General features: G+C 38.1%; 1 protein-coding gene across 1 annotated transcript in view; it reads right to left on the reverse strand.

The window, feature by feature from the left end:
* The window catches only part of LOC109405223 (fatty-acid amide hydrolase 2), a 45917-nt gene extending 21745 nt beyond the window's left edge, over positions 1-24172 (reverse strand). Inside the window, exon 1 of the mRNA XM_019678257.3 lies at positions 23159-24172. Within this exon, the coding sequence (XP_019533802.3) occupies positions 23159-23332 (174 nt within the window). The 5' untranslated portion in view covers positions 23333-24172. The remainder of the gene's footprint in view (positions 1-23158) is intronic.
* Between the last annotated feature and the right edge of the window lie 794 nt (positions 24173-24966).

Raw genomic sequence — 24966 nt, forward strand, 5'->3', positions numbered from 1 at the left:
CCAGTTACAACCTTCCGATAGGATAAGGATCGAACAGGCTCCACCACGCTAAAAGCAACCATCAGTATACTACACACCGTAGTTGAAAAACGCACCCCCAGAGGGATTGGTTACCACCCACTGGGTGGCCATGTTGGAGATGGCATTGATCGAGGAAAGAGGTCATGAACCTCGATCATGACTTCTTGCCCAAAGTTCGTCGACTACGACAGTAAGCTTTGGAACGATAAAAAATTAACCCTCTATTACCCGCATTTTTTATTTTGATCTAAATATAATTTTTCGTTGTCTAAAATCGAAGACGGCTAATAACAAGACAGACAGCTCCCACCCTGTTGCAGGCGACATGGTTGAAACGCCCTCAACAATTCACAGGAACATTAAAATATGATTGTGTGTGTGTACATGCAAATACGTACACGGAAATAATAGCATCGCATGCACAACTTTACGATGTTGTTCCCTGAAGTCGTTCGTGGCGCTAGTGTGCTTGTAGCTCCCAAGGTATATGAAGCAAGAGGGTAGATGTCTGTCTTGTTATTAGCCGTCTTTGCTAAAATCGATGTAAACATGTTTGGAATAAGATTCTTTTTAACTTAAGCAGAATTGTAACTTGTTCTGAGGCTTAGTTGGTTAAAGCGCCGGACTAGCGTGAGTTCGAATCCCACTAAAACAAGTGGTATTTTTTTCATAAATGTATCTCTCAATTTGCCAATTAAACGTACTTTGCCTAAAAATACTTCAATTTTTTACGTTTGATTCTTTTTAATTCTAGATTTTGAGAATTTTGGTTTATGATTTTTCTAATTTTTATTTTTGAACATCCCTACACTTCTATATTTTTCCTGGAAGCCTCTTTGGTATACCGATTTCTTAAGGACATAGTTGCAGGAATCACAATATGGCAGCAAACATGTCTGTCACTCGCCCCCTTACCTCTTCCTCCCCTCACCCTACTCATCTCCAAGAACGGAGGTCGACGAACAAATTCTTTGAATTATAATGCCTTACCTGCTCAAAATCTGCTGTGGTTGCTACTCGTGATACAAAACTAAATTTCATAATCGTTGCGTACTATTCCTTTCGAATATTCATCACAATTTTAAAACTTCGTGCAAAAATTCTACTTCCACCTCACATTTTTCTTCAAGGAGCGCGACACTACTTTTCTGGAAATCACCTTTTTATTCACTCACGATTTCCCCAGCACTTTGGAAAGTAGATCGTGTACAGGAAAAACTTTCTTCTTTCGCCTAGTTAATTGGATATCGCGGAAAAATCGCGTGTTTTTCACTTTCGTGGTCGAAAACCCGACGTGATTTCAATCGTGGTTGGCTGAAACTGAAAAGTGTACCGTGAAACAGGGTGTTGTTGTTCAGCCTGCATAAAATTGGTTGAAATAATGGCCACGCTCATCACGAAATAATGGCGTTCTCGTTGTCAATAATTGAAATAATTTGAGATAAAGTGTTCAAAGCGTAAGCCAACGTGATATTAAGATATAATCGATTTGTTTGCTGTTTGATTTCTAATATGGAGTAGTGTCACCCCATACCACGGTAGTTGCCTACGATTGGTGAGCAGAGGTGCGAGAGAAGAGAGGATAGAACTGTCAAAAACAAAACGTAAATAAACGGCGCATAGTGTGATAAACGTTGTACAAACTGGGCAAAAAAGAAAATACATAAGGAATTGAAATGTTTCTAAGAACCTTATTGTGAAGATGAGCCAATTATATCAATATTGAGTATACCAAAGTTAAAAACTGTCGAACTTCTACTATTGGCTTGATATAGTTCATATAACAAGAATTATTTTTCATTTATTTGACCATCATGCACTGCATTGTGCGCCTTCTGGTTTGCTTTGCTTGGGTGGGCAGTTGGGTGTTGGGTGGTAAGTTTGGGTGGTAGGCAGTGTAATTGTTGTGATCTCGAGCAACCTTCACCTTAAGACAAAAGCATTTTTAACTTTAATTTTTTTCCATAAAAAAATATTTTCCATGTAACTTTTAGGAATTTCATTTTAGTGTGTAACTCCCTTAAACTCTTTTACTATAATAGAAGGATTGAGGAAAAATTTGAATTACGGATATTGTTGCGATTAAACACAAAAAACAATGATGTCTAAAAGGTGACAAAAACATCAATTTTTCAATGATTATGAAAAATGTTAATACACTTTAAAAGAAACAAATAACCATAACTGTATGTCTCAAACAGAACATCAGCTAAAAATATTAAAGTTTTGATTGCCCAGGCAAGAAAAATACAAAAATGCTCTAAATATACCCCGTCTAAAGGCGGGGTTGAGTATTAGAGGGTTATGAGTTTGAAGTCGGAAAAGTCCGAGAAGTTGAAGTGATAGTTGAAAGTAGTTGGAGTTGTTTTTCAGAAAGTTGGTAGAGTGGACAGAGCGTGTGCAAAGTAGACCAGAACCCCGCCGTTTTTGACGTGAAGGTGTCCGTCCGATTGTCCTACGTCGTCTCCGTGACCATCTGGGTGAATTCCGACACAGAACTTGTCGAAGGCCGATACGTTACCATATCAGCAGGACGAGATACGTACGAGGATCAAAAGTCTGAACAACCAAGCTTATGGCCAATTACATCACTATCAAGATTATTAATATTAGGAAAAAAAAACTGATAATTCTCAGACACCGTTATAGTTATGGCAGATGGGTTTATAAGGGTTCAACCAAGAATTCCTAAAACTCAAGAGAATCCCTTACTTACGAATACCTATTGGTTGCCAAATTTATCCGGTATATTATGCCAAGTATGTGCGTGCACAGAAAGGCTGGGTTTTGGGGTTTTCACCCGAACCCCTCCCCACCTTCCTGCGTAGGGGCCTGCCACTAAAATAGGGTAACTTTGAGTATTTTCAGCAGTTTTGTTTTCTTCGTTTTATGGGGTTTTTTGTCGGCCAAATTGCCTGAAACTTGGGAAGGGAAAGTTTTGAGCTCCTCTTTGAGTTCAACCGGTTTTAGAAAACAGCCCATGACGAAGAGAACAATGCTGCCGAAAATAGCATAAGTTCCCCTATATGCAGCATCTTGTGATCGTTTCTCAACACCACAGATTTTTGATGAGATGACTCAGACTTCCTGGTTCAATTATTTCAACTAACCAAGACTACACCGCACTACCTAGGAAAGATGCTATTTTTCGAACACTCTAATAAAATTGGAAAATTCCAAAATAGATCAGCCAAGAAAACTGGTCTCCCACTAAAGCCGGCAACTTCTACATACCTACTATGTGGCTGAGAAAGATAAACTAATGTTGGCTGTAATTAATCGAGTAGTGCCGAGCCGACAAGCATGGCTAATCTCGTTTGGTACACTAACTGCGGCGACGGCGGTGTGACGACCGGCATCATATAGCCAGCCCACTGTCAAGTACAACCAGATGCATTGTATCTAGAACGCGACCGTTCATTCAGCTTTTGCCATCTTGTATTCTAAACCTCCTTTTACCATTACTGGTGCAGTGGTGTTGCATTTCGGTGGTGGTCACGTTCCACTTGATGTTCGGGGTAGCCTGGGCCAGATAACGCTGAGCCATGTTGATTGAGAACCCCTGTGATATTGCATTGATGACATACATATGATACCGGTGCGGTGATCGGGCGGCTCTTTTCGATATGACCACGTTCAGATGAGTTGAATTGACTTTATACAGCCGGCGATTCTCGGTCGGTGCCGAGAACTTGAATCATTATGTCCTAGCCATTCTCGAGCTAGAATCAAATACGGCAATTTACCATCAGCGTTGGTTGGTCGTTGGTGTCGAGTCCAAGCCAATAGCTGTTCAAGAGGTGTAAAAACGTAGGTACCGACCGACGACGTCATCCGAACAAGTGGACATTTTTATGATTGTGACCTCCGTGTCCGGCCCGCGCCATCGCATCCAGCGTACTTGACAGTGAACTTTTTACTGGGATCACCGATGCGACGCGACGATATGATGGCGTCTTCCTTAGCGGCAGCAACTTGTTAGAAAAACAAAAGTGCTAATTAATCACACCTTCCTAATGGATGCGTTAGAATGTTCTACCTAATGGCATCATCATCGTTTAAATATCTTCTAACTCTGGTTATTATGCACTCTATTCACTTCCTTCATGAACAGTTTTCTAACTAACTATTTGAACTTCTTCAACTACAGCTCTATTATAATCTAGTTCAAAGGGATGCCAGTAATGTCTGAATTATAATTATTGATGTACGGTATCACGGGGTAACTTTGATAGTTTTTCCGCAAATTTCCATAATATTTTTCCATGTAACAAACTGTTTACGGTGTGCAGAACAGCGTAAGGATTTCGGGTGAACTATCCAGTTCATTCGAATCCCGACGGGGACTACGACAAGGTGATGGACTTTCCTGCCTGCTATTCAACATCGCCCGGGAAGGTGTTATGCGACGAGCCGGGCTCAACAGCCGGGGTACGATCTTCACGAAATCCAGCCAATTGGTCTGTTTTGCGGATGAAATGGATATTATTGCTAGAACATTTGGAACGGTGGTAGAACAGTACACCCGCCTGGAACGTGAAGCAGCAACGGTCGGACTGGTGGTGAATGCGGCTAAGACAAAGTACATGCTGGTAGGTGGGACTGAGCGAGACAGGACAAGCCTTGGCAGCAATGTTACGATAGACGGGGATACTTTCGTGGTGGTAGAAGAATTCGTCTACCTCGGTTCCTTGCTAACGGCTGACAATAACGTGAGCCGTGAAATACGAAGGCGCATCATCAGTGGAAGTCGTGCCTACTATGGGCTCCAGAAGAAACTGCGGTCAAAAAAGATTCACCCCGCACCAAATGTACCATGTACAAGACGTTAATAAGACCGGTGGTTCTCTACGGACACGAGACATGGACGATGCTCAAGGAGGACCTGCAAGCACTCGGAGTTTTCGAGCGACGGGCGCTAAGGACGATCTTCGGCGGCGTGCAGGAGAACGGTGTGTGGCGGAGAAGGATGAACCACGAGCTCGCTGCACTTTACGGCGAACCCAGCATCCAGAAAGCCGGAAGGATACGATGGACACGGCATGTTGCAAGAATGCCGGACAACAACCCTGCAAAGCTGGTGTTTGCTAACCATCCGGTTGGTACAAGAAGGCGTGGGGCGCGGAGAGCACGATGGGCGGACCAAGTGGAGCGTGATCTGGCGAGTATTGGGCGTGACCGACGTTGGAGAGCTGCAACTGCAAATCGAGTATTATGGCGGCAAATTGTTGATTCAGTATTATCATGAATTTGATGTTAACTAAATAAATGAATGAGGTCATTAGGCCGAATGGGTCATCAAAAAGTATGTACAAGAAACCTTGCTCGTCGTATTCAGACCTTTTCGGCCTAAAGACCTTTGCGGCCTAAAGACCGGCCTAAAGACCTTTTCGGCCTTTTTCGGCCTAAAGCCTTTTGCAGCCTAATGACTTTTGCGGTCAAACGCATTTTGCAGCCCAATGACGTATTCAGCTCAATAACCTTTTCGGCCTAATGGCGTGTTCAGCCTCATGACTGGGCCGGAAAGGTCCCTATTCGGCCTACTCAGCCTAATGAACTTTTCGAAGAACAGATGTTTTCGAAACCGCAGCATATTTACATTTGTTTTGCTGGGGATACAGTCAAATTCCATTTAGGTTGCGTTACTTAAATGGAGGGACTTTAATAGAATTTACTTTAATGGATTCGACTTAAATGGCGGTTTGAGTATACAGGCCTGGTAGCGAGTCACTATTTAGTGACTTGGTCACTATTTTCGGGTCAGTCACTAAAAAGTCACTATTTTCAAGATGTTTCAACTAAAGTCACTTTTTCTGTTAAAAAGCCACTATTTTCAACTATTTTTAATGTTCTGTGGCAAATGATAATCTATTCAGCGAGAAAAATAAGATTTGGAGTGATAAAAGTGCAAAAGAAGCATTGTATGACTGGAGACAATAACATGTTTAGTAGCTGTGTTAGCAAATGTATCAATTGTCAAAATAGACTGACTGGTTTTGAGTATTGTAGTATAAGTCAAGTTGAGTGTCTTTAACAGAAAAATCTCCAGTCCGAAACTGATTCATCTATTCAGTGAAAGGGTTGTCTTTTTGCACAAGATTCATACGACAAACTGAAAAGCATTCTTTTCCATTGAAGTTTCTGGTCATTCTACAGTAAAGTGATGAATGTTTTTGAACTATTACCGGAACAAATATTGGTGAAAATTTTGAATAAACTTGTAATGGCATTTTCAGAAATAAAAAGCAGAAAATATTTGCCAGAACTCTTGAAGAAGTTCTCGACGGAATTAACGTTACAATAATTGTCGATGCGGACTTCGAAATATGCTCCTGTATGACCTCCATGACAATTTCTGCATAAATTCATGCAGGATTTTGGCGAAAATTACTGAATATTACTTGTGAAATTTTATCTCTAGCTAAGCTTTTGTTTAAATTTCTGTAGGTATGATATTCTAGTTCCACGCCTAGAAAAATTTCCTGATAAAATTCTTTGGCGAATGTTTGGAAGAGAAATCTTCGAAATGATATTTTCCATTCGATTTTCAAAAATTGTTCACTACTTTTGACAACAGTTTTTTCGGGAACACCGTCAAATACTGTTTTGACTATTTTGTTTTTAACTTTTTGCAGATATTTTTGAAGCTTATTGGAAACGATAGCTATCAACACTTATTATTCCCCAGCTTCCCAGATTTCCAGATACTCCAGTCACTAGCTACTCTGTAAATGAGCGATTCCAAGCAACAGCATCAAAATTTAGGACTTTTTTTAATTCATGATTTTCTATTGAGCTGAAACTTTGCACAGTTTTTCAGTTCCATCTAAATCACCATTTTTCGATATCATATCTTCATGTTGAGTCACGACTAACTTTTCAAAAGGGTGTATATGAAAATGGTTGAAAAATATTCAAAAAGCTGCACAGCAAAAACGGTTCGTTCGATTGTTATGATTTTTTCAGCAAAGTTAGATAACTAAATGGTGATTACTAAAAAAATATACACTGTAAAAAAAATATTTTTTTTGCATTAAAAAATATAATTTTTGTCACAAAAACTTAAATATCTCAAAACCCTATCTTTTTACCAACGTCATTTTTTTAGGGAAAATGGTCCGTTATATTAGCTATCTACCATAAAAATTTGGTGATGGTAAACTAATAAACAAAAAAGTTATGACATTTCAAACATTTCACAATTTTTTACATTTAGTAGAAAAAAAATTTTTTACCGTGTAAATTATTTCGAGAATCACAGTTTGGTGCTGTTTTTTTTGTTAAGGGTCTTGCGGGAGTTAAACAAGTTGTTTTTACGATATTCAATATTTGTGTATTCATTTGTATTATGTATATTATATGTATAAATATTATATGTATTTATATTATATGTATATACATGTAATATATATACATATAATATATATACATATAATATTTATACATATAAATGAATTCTCAAATTACACAACAATAATCATAGATTTGACACAATAGGGGTAAGAGAGGGCTAAGAGTTTTGGGTTTGGATTTTATTATGGGTTATGAGATCATGAAAACAGTTTTACTTATTTTTTATTTGATTTTATTTATTTTTTTACAATATCGAACACTTTGGCATTATTGTCAGAACAGTTTGAGTATAGTTTTGCTTTAATTTTATTTTCTGACAATGGAATGAAACAATGGAATTTTTGGGTTCCTTGGATCGTTTTCGCGTTATTATATTGCTCGCTGAGCTCTGAAGCCTTTATTTCGTACTCTTCCGTAGTAGTAAAACAAAATGATAATTTGGTTAAATCTTCTTCTTTTCTACGATTCGCCCATTCAAAAAGTTCTTTCGCAGTTTTAATTGGATGCTCACGTTCTTTGGCTAAACTTGCTCTTGTGGCCATGCGCTTTATTGTTCCTCCAATAGCATCACAAGGACCTTTGCCATGTGACGTAGCAAAAAAATGCCATTCTGCATCAATTCCGTACATTGATTTAAATTGACATAGGCTCGAAAAATTCTTACGGTTTTTGTACTGGGACGCTGCTCCATCAGACATAAAATATATCTTTTTGACTTCTTTATGTTTATCAACGCGTAAAAAGTTAATCATTTTGGCAATGAACAAGTTTACGGATATTGAATCGTGCCTTAAATCTTCGGAAATTACAATGAAACTAAAGTGTTCAATTTGCGAACTTCCATTAAAATAAATAACGAATGGATGAATTGTAGCTTGTTGCACGTTCCAGTGATGGGACTGAACTTCATCTTGCAATACAAAACTGTAATTTTCAGAAAAATCACAAATGACTAAAAATTCACCATTTTGTAACGTATTTTCGTATTTTTTAAAAAGCTGGATTGCTCTGTTTTAATGAAATCGTGAGGGATTAAACTTTCTAATTTCAAGCAAAAATATGACACAAACTCATCTACAGGTTTTACAATTGTTTCTAGGTCACACCTATCCGTGGTTACCCATTGCTCAAATGATAACTGATCAATATATTTTTCTTCAAACTCACCGAATAAAGTATTTTCCAATAATGAAGAATCTGGACAATCCGAACAAGATCGTAGATAGCAATTTGATGTTGTATTTTCACACAAAAGACTACCAGTTAACATTTTAATATCCTTTGTTAAATTTATTCTTTTCAAACTATGTAAAATAAGGTTAATATTCTCATGGGTTGTGCACACACAAACATTATGTGTTCCTGAATTGGAAAGAAGCTTGCATTGCCTTGGCCGAAGGCTTGCAAATGAGGAAAAACCTACTTTAATATTATTGTGAATTTCCTTGAAGCGTGTGTAAGCTTCTTTCAATGTCGTCATCATTAATCGTTTTTGGATTGCTTGACGCTTTCCATCTTGTTTTACTGATACATAATCTTTCTGGCCAGGCATAGCTCGACTTACTTCATCATCTTCAAAATATTGAACTACTATTTCTTTTGCCTCGTCTGTTAACGCATTACTAGACCTAGTATTTTTGGTTGAAAGACAGTTATTCTTAAATAGTTTTGCCTCTTTTACTGTATATCTATTGGTTTCGAACTCATCAATGGCATCTTGAATAGACCACGAACTTGGCAGCATCGACAAAATCAATAATTTTTCTTTCCTTGTCGTGGCTGGATTCGAGAACCTTTCCTTCATATTCATAATTACCTCATCGTAGTCTGTATTTTCCACATCCTCAGGTCCTAATTTGAAGAGGTATCTACGTACAGCTTCGTTTATTTCACGGTATTTTTTCTCTGGATAATAAACGTAGTCCATCTTCGTCCATTTAATCGGAGTCACTTTTATCCCAGCTATGCCCTCGTTAAAGCGTTCGATGTTTACCTTTTGAATACACTCATCTTCCGATTGATTTGTTGAAACAGATGTCGCTGATGGTACGGTGGCAAGGCTCTCTGCACTTGGAACTTCTAGTAATTCCTCAGTTGTTGTCGTTTTCGAACTTCCTGCGCCCTGCTCTTCCGATGATATACAGATTGCTCGTTTGTCAACGTTTAGACGGCAGGACGTGCAAATGCGTAAATTTGTATTCAATGTGGACATTGGAGCATAACCTGTCGCTTTCAGTTTATCTATGGTGCTTTCGGTGAGATTTCGTAACTCTTTTGAGCACTTTTTTTCTGCAAACGGCCTACAACAGTTGAGAAAGCGACTACTCATGTTGTTCGTTAGATTTTAATAAACAAAATCACTTTCAAGTTTTTACTGACTAGTTTGGTGTCGTTTACTTGACTGAAGAAAACTTTTACTTTACAATCCTTAATAACCATAGCGGTAGTAATTTTTTGCTTTTTCGTGAGCATTGTCATGGTACCTATCATGCATTTGTTGTTGTTGAAGTTACTCGCTTCCTCCCGATATTTATGATTCTATTCTCTGATAGGTAAATTTTTGCAGGTAAACTAGACGTCTAGAGCATTGTCGTGGTATGCACCTATTATGTATTTGTTGGTGTTGCAGTTACTCGCTTTCTCTCCATCATAAAATCTATTATCTAAGAGGTAAGTTTTTTGCAGGTAAACTAGACGCATTCGTCTATATAAAACTTTTGTTTTGCAGCTTTTATCTTAAAAATAATATTACTTATGTTTCTTATTATCAACAGGTTTTAACCCTATTAACAGAATTTTTCGCCAGTCACGTACAATAAAAATAATGACACTATCAATACTTTTGATCACTACACTGGATCGCGTCTAAGTTTCTAATAGATGCTATAATAGTTATGAATAATTAAATAAAAATATCATGAAAATAACTTGATTAATTCATGCGGTAGCCTCCCAAGCAACACACATGTTATAATAGAGTTACGACAGCGCAAGTTTTGGTTGTATAGAAGTTTATTTGACGTAATTTTAACATTGTGTTGAAATAACGTAAAATAAACTTCTATACAGCCAAAACTTGCGCTGTCGTAACTTTTATATAACATGTGTGTTGCTTGGGCTTAACAATAAAATCAGCATCATAATGCGATTTTCTGAATAATGTACACGGTAAAAAAAACATATTTTTTTTACTAAATGTAAAAATTGTGAAATGTTTGAAATATCATAACTTTTTTGTTTATTAGTTTACCATCACCAAATTTTTATGGTAGATAGCTAATATAATGGACCGTTTTCCCTGAAAAAATCACGTTGGTAAAAAGATAGGGTTTTGAGATATTTGAGTTTGTGTGACAAAAATGATATTTTTTTTTTTTTTTTTTTTTTTTTTTTTTTTTTTTTTTTAATGCGCTGTTATTGTTCAGTGACAAGCAGGGCGCGGAGGCTGAAACATGCTGCATTTCGTCTTTACCGCGTTTTTGCATTTTTCTTTGTGTTTTTAGTTCGTACTTGGGTGGAATGCTGATGGAAGAGTGAACGGTCGTCGGTCGTCAGTGACAAGCAGGGCGCGGAGGCTGAAACATGCCGCATTTCGTCTTTACCGCGTTTTTGCATTTTTCTTTGTGTTTTTAGTTCGTACTTAGGTGGAACGCTGATGGAAGAGTGAAAGGTCGACGGTCGTCAGTGACAAGCAGGGCGCGGAGGCTGAAACATGCCGCATTTCGTCTTTACCGCGTTTTCGTATTTTTCTTTGTGTTTTTGTTCGCACTTTGTGTAAACGATCGACGATGGCTCGGTGGCAAGAGACCACATTGCCCGCGTCGTGGTGCTCGTGTTCGTCGTTATTCCGAGTTCGGAAATGCTAGTATCCAAGAGATTGTTTTTCAGTGCGTCAGGTATTCTCGCTTATGTATTTTTTTTTTCGGATTCTTCGATGGACGATCGGAGAATCAGCGAGTGGTGTGAACGAGTGCACATTTAATATGGTTTGGACCGTTTGCATGCTGAGACCAAAGCCAAACATAGAAAACCAGCTGGTCAGGATTACCCGGTGAGTTCGTTCCATATTATTACTTTTTATATTTGAACATGACATATATGGGGATTTCGGAGGGGTAGCCTAAGGAAGTTAAATGAACTGGTTTCCGGGCAAATGTTCGTGGGGTGGCCAGACTTTGTCACGAGATAACAATTATCATGTTGTTTTCCGAAGGTCTCCAGTGAATTTAGCTTACCCTGCTACAACAAACCATCAGGTAGATCATTCCGTTCCGGAATGACTCTGCAGCCATAGGTAATCCTTGCGCTGATGGTGGGTACACAATCATCATCATCATCATCATCAAAAATGATATTTTTTTAATGCAAAAAAAAATTTTTTTACATTGTATATTTTCTTAGCAATCCCCATTAAGTTATCTAACTTTGCTGAAAAAATCATAACAATCGAACGAACCGTTTTTGCTGTGCAGCTTTTTGAATATTTTTCAACCATTTTCACATACACCCTTTTGAAAAGTTAGACGTGACTCTATATGAAGATTTGATATCGAAAAATGACGTTTTAGATGAAATTGAAAAACTGTGCAAAGTTTCAGATATTTTTGAAATGGTCGCTCAGGATCGACTTGCGTGCCTCCGTGGAATCCCTCAAATGCAATAACTTCCACGGAGAATCCGCTCAAAAATAAATGAGAAATTGCACCTCGAACTAATTTTTCAAAAACTTCAAATGTGGGAGAAATTTAAAATTAAAATGTCATTTTCGTCAATGATCGTTTTTTGTTATTCCTCGGAAATGTTTGAAATGTATACTTTAACAAATACTACAGGAATTCAATAACAAATTCTGCATAAATTTCCCCTTCTTATAGTTTTGACAGGTTCCTCGCAAATATTTTCAAAGAAATGTGAGAAATTCTTACATAAATTTGCCCACATATTGTCTATTTATCTATCTATGCTTTCTTGATTTTCTTAAAAAAAAATCACCAAATAAATTCTCCCGGAATTTTTAAAAGCAATTTCGTATCTGAAACATCGTTATTCCCTACCAGGAAAATATATATATTTATTTTAATTTCGCTTTTTTTTGTAATTTTGTACAATTTTCTCTAGAAATTTTAGCAAACACCATTCCATGATTTTTGCCAGCAGTAAATCCCGCAGCTCTTTCAAATAAGGCTCAAGGGCCTAATTTGACCTGAATTTCTCTATAAGATCCAAAGAAATATCTGCAATAATTTGCATATAAATCTATTTAGAAATTTGTACAGTTAGCCTCATCTCAAATTCTTAAAGATAATATCAGCTTTCACTAAAAAAAATACCAGGAACTTGCACCTATGTTTCCGCATTGAATTTCTCTAGAACCGACTAAAGAGAAGCTGTAGGTGTCAACAACCCTTTTCGTTCATTGACTTACAGTCAGGTTTTTTTACGCGAGGGATACGTACCGCGTAAAAAAAACTCAGTTCAAAATCTAAGCCGCGTAAAAAAAAAGTCTCACCATTTCTCGACGAATCATGCAAAAAGAAGACGATGAAATTTTTTTTTGTATGGACTTTTTATTTACGCGGCTGCGTAAATGAAAACCGCGTAAAAAAACCTGACTGTACTATTCATCTAGTTCTGCACAATATCTGCTTGTTAACTATTGTATACACATGCATTTTTTATAATTTTTGATAGAGAAGCTTTTCCTGAAAATGTTTATTTTGCGGTAGCCCAAGATTTTCTGAATCAAGTTCGGCTCACAATTTTAGGCTGCTAATTATATTTTTGTTTCCCAAAAGTCACTATTTAGTCACTTTTTTGCCATGTGTAAGTCACTATTTGGTCACTATTTTCGTGAACTTGGTCACTAAAATAACTATTTCAACCATCAGTCTTTGCTACCAGCCCTGAGTATAATAGGCTGTTTTACCTCACGCAATTCTGCCAGGAAAAGGCCTACTTTCCCACACTAAATTAACAGTGCGGTTATGGTTCATTACAGCACTGATTTGCGTTGCGTAATGAACCATTACAACACTGTTTTCAGTTTTGATCAACTTCTTGATGCTTTCTGAACACAGGTTTGAAAAATTATGACAACTGCAGTGTATAACCTGTTACGATCAGACTTTCTGCACATGGTTGTGAACATCAGTGTGCAGTTTGATGAAAAAGTTTCGTTAAAAACTATCCTCAAGTGGTAATTTTCGAAATTGCAAAAAAAAAACGTTGTACGCAACTCGGTACAGAAGTCGATTTTTACAGCACTCGTTGTAATTATCCAACTCGGCAAGCCTCGTTGGATAAATTTACGACTCGTAAATATCTTAATTCTGCACCTTTTGGCATAAACTACTATTACAGTACATAAACATGTAACGCTACACGCAGAAAAAAATATTTTAAACTCAAAAATAAAGTGCTTTGAATCAAAGAAAATATACCATTGAACCACGGCTTAATACCATTTTTCTTTGAATCAAATAGGGGGATTAGGGGCATAATGGACATCCGGGGCGAAATGGACACCCCTGTTTTTGCGGAAACCGTTGACTTTTATGTAAAACTTTTAATGCATTAGTGTAAAGGAACAAGTCTATGTTATATTTTTCAAAAATATCATTTATATTCCTTCAAAATAATCAAAATATCATTGAAATTGAAGTATGTTTTTCATATGGTGGATTTCTTATAATTTCAAAGCAGCAGCAAATAAGGTATTACGAGTGTTTGAGTGTGTCTACCATACAAACAAGTGAATTGTTAGCTTATCTACATGTATACACAGATTTAGCAATGGATGAAGTATTATATTTTTGATCAGAATTTACTGAAAATAGCAATTTCAATGTTGTAGTCGATTCGGGGTGAAATGAACACCGGCAATTATGAATGGATGTACGCGCGTTGCATACTGTTAGGCGTTTTAGAGAGTTTGATAAAAATCAATCCGGTTATTTTAGGCTAAAATTTATTTGATTAACTTTGAAGTTATGTAAACTCGTCTAAGATGGAGTATTATACCTGTGGTATTGATCTCCGTAGGCAAATTACTTAACTGGTCGATATTGTCAAAGATACAGCAGAAAATATGCAGGGGTGTCCATTATGCCCCGATGGGTGTCCATTTCGCCCCGTACCTTTCCTGCCAGCCCCAAAAAACACACGGTTTTTAATTCATTATTTCTTCACAATAATGACATTCTAGCAGCTGTAAATGATTGAAATACGTTGGAAACAAGTTAAAGTTGTAAGCCAACTGATAATATATTAAGTTTTTGTCTGTTACACAGGCCTAACATACTCATTTGCTTAGGGTGTCCATTATGCCCCTAATCCCCCTACATTTGGTATTTGTTTCAAAGCATTATTTTCATTGATTTAACAATCACGCCTCCGCGACACTGATTGTAGTTTCAAATACTTGTTGTCTTTGAATCTATCACATCATTGCTTTGAAAGTAAGTAATTTTGCAATTTCAAAGACTTTATTTTTTTGAAACAAATATTCACGGACTTAGATTCAAAAACAAAATATTTTTGTTTGAAAGTGGAAGCGAAATAAAAAAAAGGCGAGCGAGAATCGAACACGAATACTGCTATACTATGCTATACTGATAGCGAGTTATCGTTCACAACCAGATCTGCTCTTGAAAATCTGAAGGTAAAACTGAATCACCTTGCTCATATTGGCATTCTTTATTACACCAACGAACCTAACCTCAAAATGACTGACAATTCTCAGGTCATTTTGACAGATGTAACTTGAGCTTGAAAAGGACGGCAACAAGATCGATAAAGTAGAAATATAATCCGTCTTTTTCATACATGTGTGTGGTCCTAGGTGTGGTCTGTCAAAATGACCTGAGAATTGTCAAACATTTTCATGGCTAGCTTTGTTGGTGTAATGAAGAATTATCCATTCTCCAATATTGAAAACAAAGAAATATTTTTTTTTGATTCAATAATCCTCGCGACTTAGAAACAAAGTCTCTTTATATTTGGTTCTGATATATGTTATTTTTCTGCGTGTACGCATAGTGACTTCTCTTTATTTGAGCTGTTTATGAATTTTTATAATCAAATTTAGAAAACATTTGAACTACAATGAAATTACAAGGGCACTGCATTATCTTAGGTGTTTATCGGTGTAAGGAGAATTCTGTCCCGATAATGATCTACCATCCCTAGTAGCACACTTGTTCTACATTAGCATATATGACTCTTATATGACCAAATTAAGTCATATAGGAGTTGTATAAACTTTTGTAGAACATATATGCTATTAGGGATGATCGATCTACCGAAAATAAGTGGCCATTTGTTGGAAAAATAGTCAAAACATTATTGTAGCGCAGGCAGATTGTTTGAAGGTGCGGACAAATGACGAAAACATCGAAACATTTTATTTTTCGCTCAAAAAGTTGTAAGTATACAGGGTGCTGGGTTCAAAAATGCAAACTTTTTAAAGGGTGATAGAGAATTATAGAGTGGAACAGGGGTCACAACTTTGCCTAAGAAATAATTTTAATTTATTACGCATTTTCAAAAGATAATTGACAAAAACAAAGTAAAACACACTACTTTTGAGCTATTTGCTCTATAAAACTTGGTTATTTAACCAAACCATTCAATTCAATGATACCATTTGATAGGAAATTCAATAATCTTTCGAATAAGGGTCTAAAAACTGCGATAAGTTTGACCATTTCCAAGTTATAGCCAGTTAAGGCAATAATAGTAAAAAATATGGAGAGTTCAATAACTACGTAACGGTTGAGATTTGACCATATGCGTAGAACAATTTTTTTTCATCATTTATGGTCCTCTATCACCCTTTAAAAAGTTTGCACTCAGGAACCTAACACCCTGTATAAGCTTGGTTGTAATGGAAATACCTCTGAAATTGACTTTTTTTTTTATTTTATTTTTATTTGTGAATTTTAACTTAGGCTAATTCTTCACACTAAAATTGACTTTCATATGTATAGTTTTGATTTACGTTTACTTTGTTCTTAACTGATTGAAGGAATCATAGTTATAAGATAAAATATGCAATGCCTTCCGCACTGTCAAAGTTACCCCCATTTTCAAATTTACCCCGTTTTACGGTACACTGAAAGTTTGCAGTTCTTAATCTGATTATATTTGTTTGTGTACTTATCCCAGTCATTCCTGCGATGTTAACTTATTTAACTTTACTTATTTTACTAAATATATCAATGATATCAACTAAACAATAGATCTTAAAGCTGGTCGCATATACCCAACAAAAAATCAAAAAAAAAAATGGACAATAACAAAACTAATAAATACAGTAGGTAGATTAGATAGATCTATAACAACCTTAAAACCTCAAGCCGTATTGAGCATACTAATGTGTGAACGTTTAGGAAATACAGTTGTGGCAATAAATAATGCAGCGAAAGCGGTCAGCAGAGGGGCCTGGCTCGGCACGGGAATGACAACCACGATCTAATCATTCCGCCCACTTACGGAAACGAAAAACTGGTCAATCAACGTTACTTACTACTGATATTAATACGTGCCATGTCAACGCAGCAATATATGACATGCAAGCCAGAAAGTACCTAGCTATCTACGTGCCATCATGATTAGTTTTCAATTACTATCGCTCGATGATGCCATATAGGCAGATATGTATATCTATGAGCGCGGGTGGAGAAAACATCGCATCGTGTCGCAGCAGTTTGTGAACTATGTCAACGTGTACACAGACATCGTGCGTGCTTCTGCTGGCTTCCTGAACGCTATCGTGACTTGGTAATGTGTAGTAATGAATACACTTACTTATAATATCACATCGGCCTAGCTTCTGTGATGTGTCAGTTATATAATTAAATCGAATAGGTAAAAAAGGTTGTTGTCACGAACGAGGTGCTGAACAGGGCAGGGCGTAGACTAATCGATATTTTTTTTCAGACGCCGGTAGTTCTATATATCTATATCCAGCTGTATAGTGTTTGTATATACTAATGGATACGATTTGTTATGTCCAGAAATTGGAAGTATGCTGTTACAAAAACGTTCCTGTAAGGTGCGCGGTGAACTTTTCAGAAAACCCCTGCTGAGGGCAACCAGGTTCTATCTCATTACGGTTATCGAACTTTACTGACCAAAAACTTTCTTGACTCCGTATCTTTGCGTTTGGTTCAAGATGTGCTCAATTGTTAAAGAATATTCAGGGAATGCCGCATGTATTATATGACCCCCCCCCCCCTGGCACCAAAATGTGTCTTTTAATTCCAGTCAACCGCAAAGATGTATGAAGTGAGCGACTTTGCTTAAAAACAAAACAAAAATCGATTTCAAATCACCCACCTTGTATGGAAAATCGAAAAAAAATCCGCTCTACTGTATTTTTTCCTTCCCGTTTTCGAACTCAGGGCATGATTCTACACTAAAAATGATCATCAGCTTATCGTGTTCAAAAATGCTGTAAACTAGTGTAATTCAAAGTTCCTGAAACATTATCCTAAGAAATAAAATATTCTAATAGTTTAGGATTTAATCCATTATTACCCAACTTTTTTTGAAAACCGCAAAAAATTTCGCCAAGTAATTCTATAAGACCACTACTTCAATCTTGTCATAGAATTTTACCAAATAACAAGCTCGGTTGAATGGCTTAATTTTGTGATTTTTATTCATGGAATACAAAAACAACATGCCAAATTTTCCGGATATGCCGGGAACGAGAAGGACTTTCTAGTACCATGTGCTGCTATAGAGTGTAGTAGCTCAAAATTCACGAATTTTCAGTAGTATTCAATTCAAATAAACGTCATGCAACAAAAAAACAAGGTATTTCTTTATGAATTCCTCCAGGGGCACCTTCAGAAATTCCTTCAGGTATTTCTCCCGAACCCCCTCCAGGGATATATTCAGGATTCCTCAATGGACTTCTTTAGGAATTTCTCCTTCGTGAAGCCCTCCATGGACGTCTTGCGGGGTTCCGATAGTGATTGTTTCAGAGCTTGGTCCAAGAAATACTTCAGGAATTCCTCCAACAATTCCTTCAGATTTTTTCCCGAAACTTCTGCAAGAATGCATCTACGAATTCCTATAGGAATTTTCCCAAAGCTTTCTTCAGTGATTCCATCATGGATTCCTCCAACGATGCCATCGAGATTTCCTCTAGGAACTTCACCACCAGTGAATCAAAATTCAACCATCGCGCAACAATAATGACAATGTCGCAACCTGTATTTGTTGCGACAGACAAACCCATGCGACATAAGTTTGTCCCAACTTGGAAATAATGGGATTAACATCATGGGCGAAACTATGGGTTTTTACCAGGGGGTGCACTACAAACAAATATTCATTAGTTCATCCATTGATCATTCATCGCCCCATATTTGACAGCAATGTATTAAAATTCTAGGGGGTGCCTGGCAACCCCGGCACCGCCGGTAGTTTCGCCTATGATTAACATCGTACACCACGAGTTTAGAGATTTTTAAGCCTTGCATTGCGATTTTCGAATGGTAACTTCGAGTCGGTAAACACTTGCAACTCTGGTGAAACTCTATCATCAAACAGTTACGACTTTGGGTTAGCAATGATTGATTATTCACGAGTTGAAATGTACGCAACAAATTCAGCTTCCGTTTTGTCTGCAACAAAAAATTTCGAGATCATGTCATTATCCGTTACCAGTAGGGATAAAGAGTAATCGTCGCACCTTCTTTGTTGCTTGTTTTGTGCCTCTTTTGTCTGACAATTCTCTTCACTGTTCACCACACATTCCTTCAAGATTTTTTCCAGGGATATCTTTAGATGTTCCTCCAGTGATTTTTCTAGTGCCTTCCTCGAGAATTCCTTTTGAAATTTCTCCAGAGATACTTTTAGGTATTTCTTCAGAGATTTCTTTAGGAATTCCGTTGAAGATTGCTCCAATAATTCCATCTGGAACAATTCGAAACATTTCTGTAGGAATTTTTTTCAGGAATTCTTTCAGGAATTTTTACCAGAGATTATCCAAAAATTAATCCAGGAATAGGAGGCAATCACTGAAGTATTAGATTGAAAGTAGTGAGCTGAATTTTAGTATGGGTGAGAAGGTAAATTCTCCGTTTATGCAACAAAATGATGCAAACAGCGTGGGCTTTATAATTTCTTGACTAATTTGATGTTGTTTGAGAAAAAAAAAATGGGTAACTGTGTCGTTGATGTTGCAAGAAATAAATAATACAACAACACAGTTACGCAAACTGCTTCTCAAACCTTCTCATCATACAAAAATTCAGCTCACTACTTTCAATCGAGTACATCACTAATTGCGTCCTATTCCTTAAACATTTTATACAAAAATCCTTTTGGAGTTCATCCAAGGACTCCTTCAATAATTTGTCCAGATATTATTGCAGACATGGATTCCTTCAGATTTTATTTTTGAGGAATTCGTTAAGACTGCTCTCCTGGGATTTCCTAAGAAATTGCTCATGGGTTTGCTTTCGGAATTTCTCATGGGGTTTATGCAGAAATTCCTTCAGGTATTCCTCCAAGAATTCATCCAGGGATTCACTCCGGAATTCTTTCTGTAATTCTTTCAAGAACCACTTCAGAAATTATTTCAAAAACTCCTCCCGGAACTCGTCTTGGGATACCTTCAGGAATTATTTCAGGAACTCCTCTAGGTATTAATTCAAGATTTGCTACATTAACTGTTTAGTGATTCCCTTAGGAATTCCCCTTAAGATTGCTTTTGGGATTCCTCCTGGAGTTTCATCAAGAGTTCCTCCAGGGTTTCTTTCTCTAATTTGAATTGCGTAGTTGTATATATCACAATACATGACATAACACGATTTCTTTTGGGATAATTGCTATATTATGCTCTAAATACTTGGGGAAGGGATCACTTTCCTTTTTTTCGTTTCAGAGAGCGAGTACTGGCGCTTAAGCCTAGACTTTCGAGCCTGGACATAAGGGTTAAACTCCTATGTCCCATGCCAGGAATAAGTACATCGACGGAATGACATTAACTTTCTTAGCACAATCACTCCCAACGTTTTAATTGTACATTTATATTCCATACTATACTCAGCGGTTGGTACGAGATGTCCCCGTTCTTTAGCTTTGTTGTACTAATAACGCTGCACACTAGGCCTGGCCGCTTCAATTCTTGTAATACATCTCCGATGTGCTGCGAGCATTGATAATGACAAGAAAAATGATAGAAGTAGTCGATTCTATCTTTTTCCAGGATTCTTTGAAAGAATGGCTGTGTATGTGTAGACTAGACTAGACTAGACTAGAGTTCCTCCAGGGATTCTTTCAGGAACTGCTATAGGACTTCTTCCAGGTGTTCATCCATGAGCTCTTCTTTTGGGATCCCTCAGGATTTATCCAGGACTTTTTTTCGCGATTTTTTCAGTGCTTCCATCTCAGATTTCTTCAGAAACCCCTCATGGGATTCCCTCAGGAATTCTTCCTAGGTTTTCTTCAGGAATTCTTCCTGGTATTCCTCCAGAAATTCCTGAAGGGATTGATTTAGAAATTCCTTCAAGAGTTCTTCAAGGGATTCCTCTGAGAACTCCTGCAAAGATTCCTGAAAAGAATTCCAAGAATTTCTCTACAGCTTGCGCCAGGAGTTCCTCCAGAGATTCCTTCAGGAATTCCTAAAAGGATTCCTCCTGGAATTGCAACAGTGATTCTCCGAGAAATTCCTCAAGGGATTCCTTCAGGAATTTCTCCAAGGATTCATCCGTGAATTTATGCAGGGATTCTCCCAGGAATTTCTCTAGATTCCTCCAGGAATTTCTACAGGTATTCCTCCAGACATTACTCCTGGGGTTCCTCGATGCATTTCTTCAGGAGTTCCTCTAGGGAATTAGAGACGAATCAGCCAAGGGCTGAAAGTCTCTAAAATATAGCTAAATCAATCAATCAATCTAAGGAATCCTTTAGAGATTGCTCCAGGAATTCCTCAAGGAATTTATCTGGAGATTCTTCCAGGAAATTCTGCAGCGAGTACTCCAGGAATTTCTTCAAAAATTCCTCCAGGAATTTCTGTAGGAATTGATCCAGGAATTCCTTCCGAAATTCCTACAACACTTCATCCACGATTTTCTTCAAGAAATCCTCCAGGATTCCTTCAGAAATTTTTCCAGGAATTCTCCGGGAATTTCTCCAGGAGTTCTTCCAGTGATTACTCCAGGAATTCCTCTACAGATTGCGTCATGTGTTCCGTCAGAGATACCTCTAGTGGTTCTTCCTGGAATTGCTCCAGTGATTCCCCGAGGAATCCCTCCGGGAATTTATGCAGGGATTTCTCCTGCAATTTCTCTAAAGATTCCTCCGGGAATTCTTACAGGTATGTTTGCAGGAATTCCTCCAGGAATTACTCCAGGCATTCCTCCAGGCATTAGTCCAGGGGTTCTTCCAGGTATTCCTGTAGGGAATCCTCTAGAGATTGCTCAAGAAATACCTTAAGGTGAATATATAACGAAGCCATCCCTCGAAATTTCAAGAGCACAAATCTGAAGAACCAAATATCTCACCACGCCGAAAAGTTGATCGATTGGTCACCTGCTGGTGGTGACCAATCGATCAACTTTTCATCACAATCCATAATTTGGTTCTTCAGATTTGTGCTCTTGAAAATTCGAGGGGTGGCTTCGTTATATATTCACCTTAAGGGATTTCTCCAAGAATTCCTTTGGACATTCCTCCAGGTTCCTGAAGGATTTATTTCGTCCGCCAATTTCTCTAGCGATTCCTCCTGGAATTACCCCAGGATTTTCTTCAGAAATTCCTCCATGAATTTTTGTAAGAATTGATTCAGGAATTCCTTCATAAATACCTACAGCACTTCCTCTAGGAATTCTCTGGGAATTTCTCCAGGGATTTTTTTCCAAGGATTCCACCAGGCATTCCTCCAGAAATTCATTCAGAAATTCCTCCAGAAATTGCTTCAGGGATTCCTCCAGGAATTAAACCAAAAATTTCTCCAGGAATTCTTCAAGGGATTCCTCCAAGAATTCTTCCAGAAATTCCTCAAGAAATTCTTTCTGGGATTCCGTATATATAAGAGTTAGAATGAAGCGTCCCTCGTGATAATTGTAGGAAAAACACCAATCTACAAGTTTGCCGAACACCACATTTCAATATTATGCTTCTGAACTGGATTTTAGTCAAATGAGTCAAATAATTGCCAGATGATCGAAAACATCCTTGTCACCAGGAAAACATACAGGTGGTAATCCTTCAGAAATTCTTCCAGGAATTTCTCCAGGAATTCTGCCAGGAATTTGTCAAGAAGTCCAGACATTCCTCCAGGATTTCCTTCTGAGATTTCTTCAGGAATTATCAGGGATTTCTTCCAGAATTCCTCTAAGCATTCCTCCAGTAATGCATGCAGGGATTCCTTCAAGATTTTTTCCAGGGATTCCTCCAGGATATAATCCAGGAATCAAACAAATAAAACAAACAATGTTAATCTTACTGTGCTGTTGCTGTGGTAGTGAACAAACACCAAAATAAGAACAAAAACTATTGAAACACTGTGAGTGGACAATTCAAAACATCTACCGAATGTTTGAATTATGCGCTGAAAAAGTAACATGGTATAGAAAGTACGGTAACGTCTGTTTGTCTGTCGCGTTCCGGTTTGATTTTGAACAAAAACTGGTTTAAAATCTTTGATAAACGATTATGGTTATTATTCACACGCTTCTTTGTTCTTACTTCCGAACAAGCAACCCTGCGCCTCCTTCGATTACGCACTACATAGTTATTCAATAATTGGTTTCACGGTACGCACCTCTTTGTTCCTGATTCTCTCCGCCAGGTCCACAGCCGGTATGTTCAGCATTTCGTTACGAATCTCCGGGAAGGGTGTCTTCCGCCGGGGCCCACCCACAAACCGGATCAACGGCAACAGCACCACATTTGCTATCCGGAGTAGCACCCCCAACGCTCGTAACCACAGTTGCATTATTTTATCGTTGTTGCTGGTGGGATTAGCGATTCTAATTGATTCAGTGGAAAATCACTATCGACGACGACGACAACGACGACACTTTCTCAGTAACCAACGACTGACGCGTAATGACTGATCTATTGAACTTAGCTTCTTAGATACTAGTCGCTGGTAGGTTTTGCTAATTCCCGCAGCTACCGTGCCGACTCGAGTGGGAACTTTTGTGGTGGTTTTCAAACGCTCACTGAAACGTGGTATGGCACTATATACTAAAATCGTTACAACACGGCACCTTGGTGGTTACACACAGCCTGCTTAGAGTAGGTATAAGGCTTCCTTTTCGTATCGGGATTCAGAACTCCTCTCTTTCGCACACTCTAGAACACTTCTCTTCGTCCAGCAGCAAACTAGTAGGCGAGCAAATTATTACTGCCGATCATTAGCAGCTGATTAGCTAGAATTAGTTCAACCACTCGTGGAACCTATTGTCCGGCTGTCTTATAGATATTTTTATCACATGCAACCAAATCGATCGCACTGCCGCTTATCATCGACTCTGTTGTCGCGCTTTGATATCACATCGAGCGACCTGACGCGCGAGATTAGCTTCTCTGTTGGGGAACTCTGTGTAGTCGCGTTTGCTAGCGAGCGATACACACTCGTCGTCCGCGTGGAAGGAGCGCGCGCGCGTCCGGCCGGGCTAGAATCTAGGAACCGAATGATTCGCAGTTCATCCAGTAGCATGCGACGACCGCTGGCTGATTGCGGGACTTGATGGAGTCAAGCGCAAGAGCGCGCGCTCGTCGTATGTAATGCATGCATGCAAGGAAGTTCGCCGAAAGGTTCTTGAGCAGAGTTCTCGACGGCTCCGTTCGTTCTCTTAGCGGGCGCAGTTTCGCCCCCTCGTTCGTCCTATGTACATACCTAACTATAGCCAGCGGAACGTCTCGTACCGGTCTGGAGTTGCGTTTTTTTTGTGCTTGAGGTACATCGCTACAATGTGCGGTATTTGCTAATGCTGGGGTGCCATTTGGAGTGAGTGTCATCGTGTATTGTCCCGGCTCGTTCGATTAATTTAGGCGAAAGTGACTTGGACACCTCCAGTCGTCATTCTTTTTTTGCGAGCTATGACTGGGAAAAAAACACGGATCAATCCACGTATAGCGATAATAATGCGTTTCTTGATAGCTTAACAATTCAAACCTTTCTGTGTGTGCCATTAGAGAGTCTGTTGCTCACCTTCGTAATTAACGGGATCTTCCACATTCACAGCAATCGACTATCTCTTGAATTGCACAACTCGGAACGATTATTTGGATGTCAAAAAAGCGTTCCTATGAATAATGCTAGAGATAAATTGGTCAAAGTCTACGCTCCATATAAATTTTCAAATTTTTGTATGGACAAAAGTCTACGAGGGGTTAGGGGGTGTCTGTGATGGCCAAATTTTGATCTACGTGGTTTATGAACAGGCCCTTTGAGAATTCGCTTAGATGTTCTCAATTACATCAATTCAATAACAAATTTTGAAAACGACGTATAATCAATGGTGTAGCATTGATTATACGTCGTTTTCAAAATTTGTTACGGAATTTATATATATTTTCAAAAAAAAACTTGATAACTACTTTTCAAAACTAATCCTAGAA

This window comes from Aedes albopictus, chromosome 1 (assembly GCF_035046485.1).
Source record: "Aedes albopictus strain Foshan chromosome 1, AalbF5, whole genome shotgun sequence".
In the NCBI taxonomy this organism is placed as follows: Eukaryota; Metazoa; Arthropoda; class Insecta; order Diptera; family Culicidae; genus Aedes; species Aedes albopictus.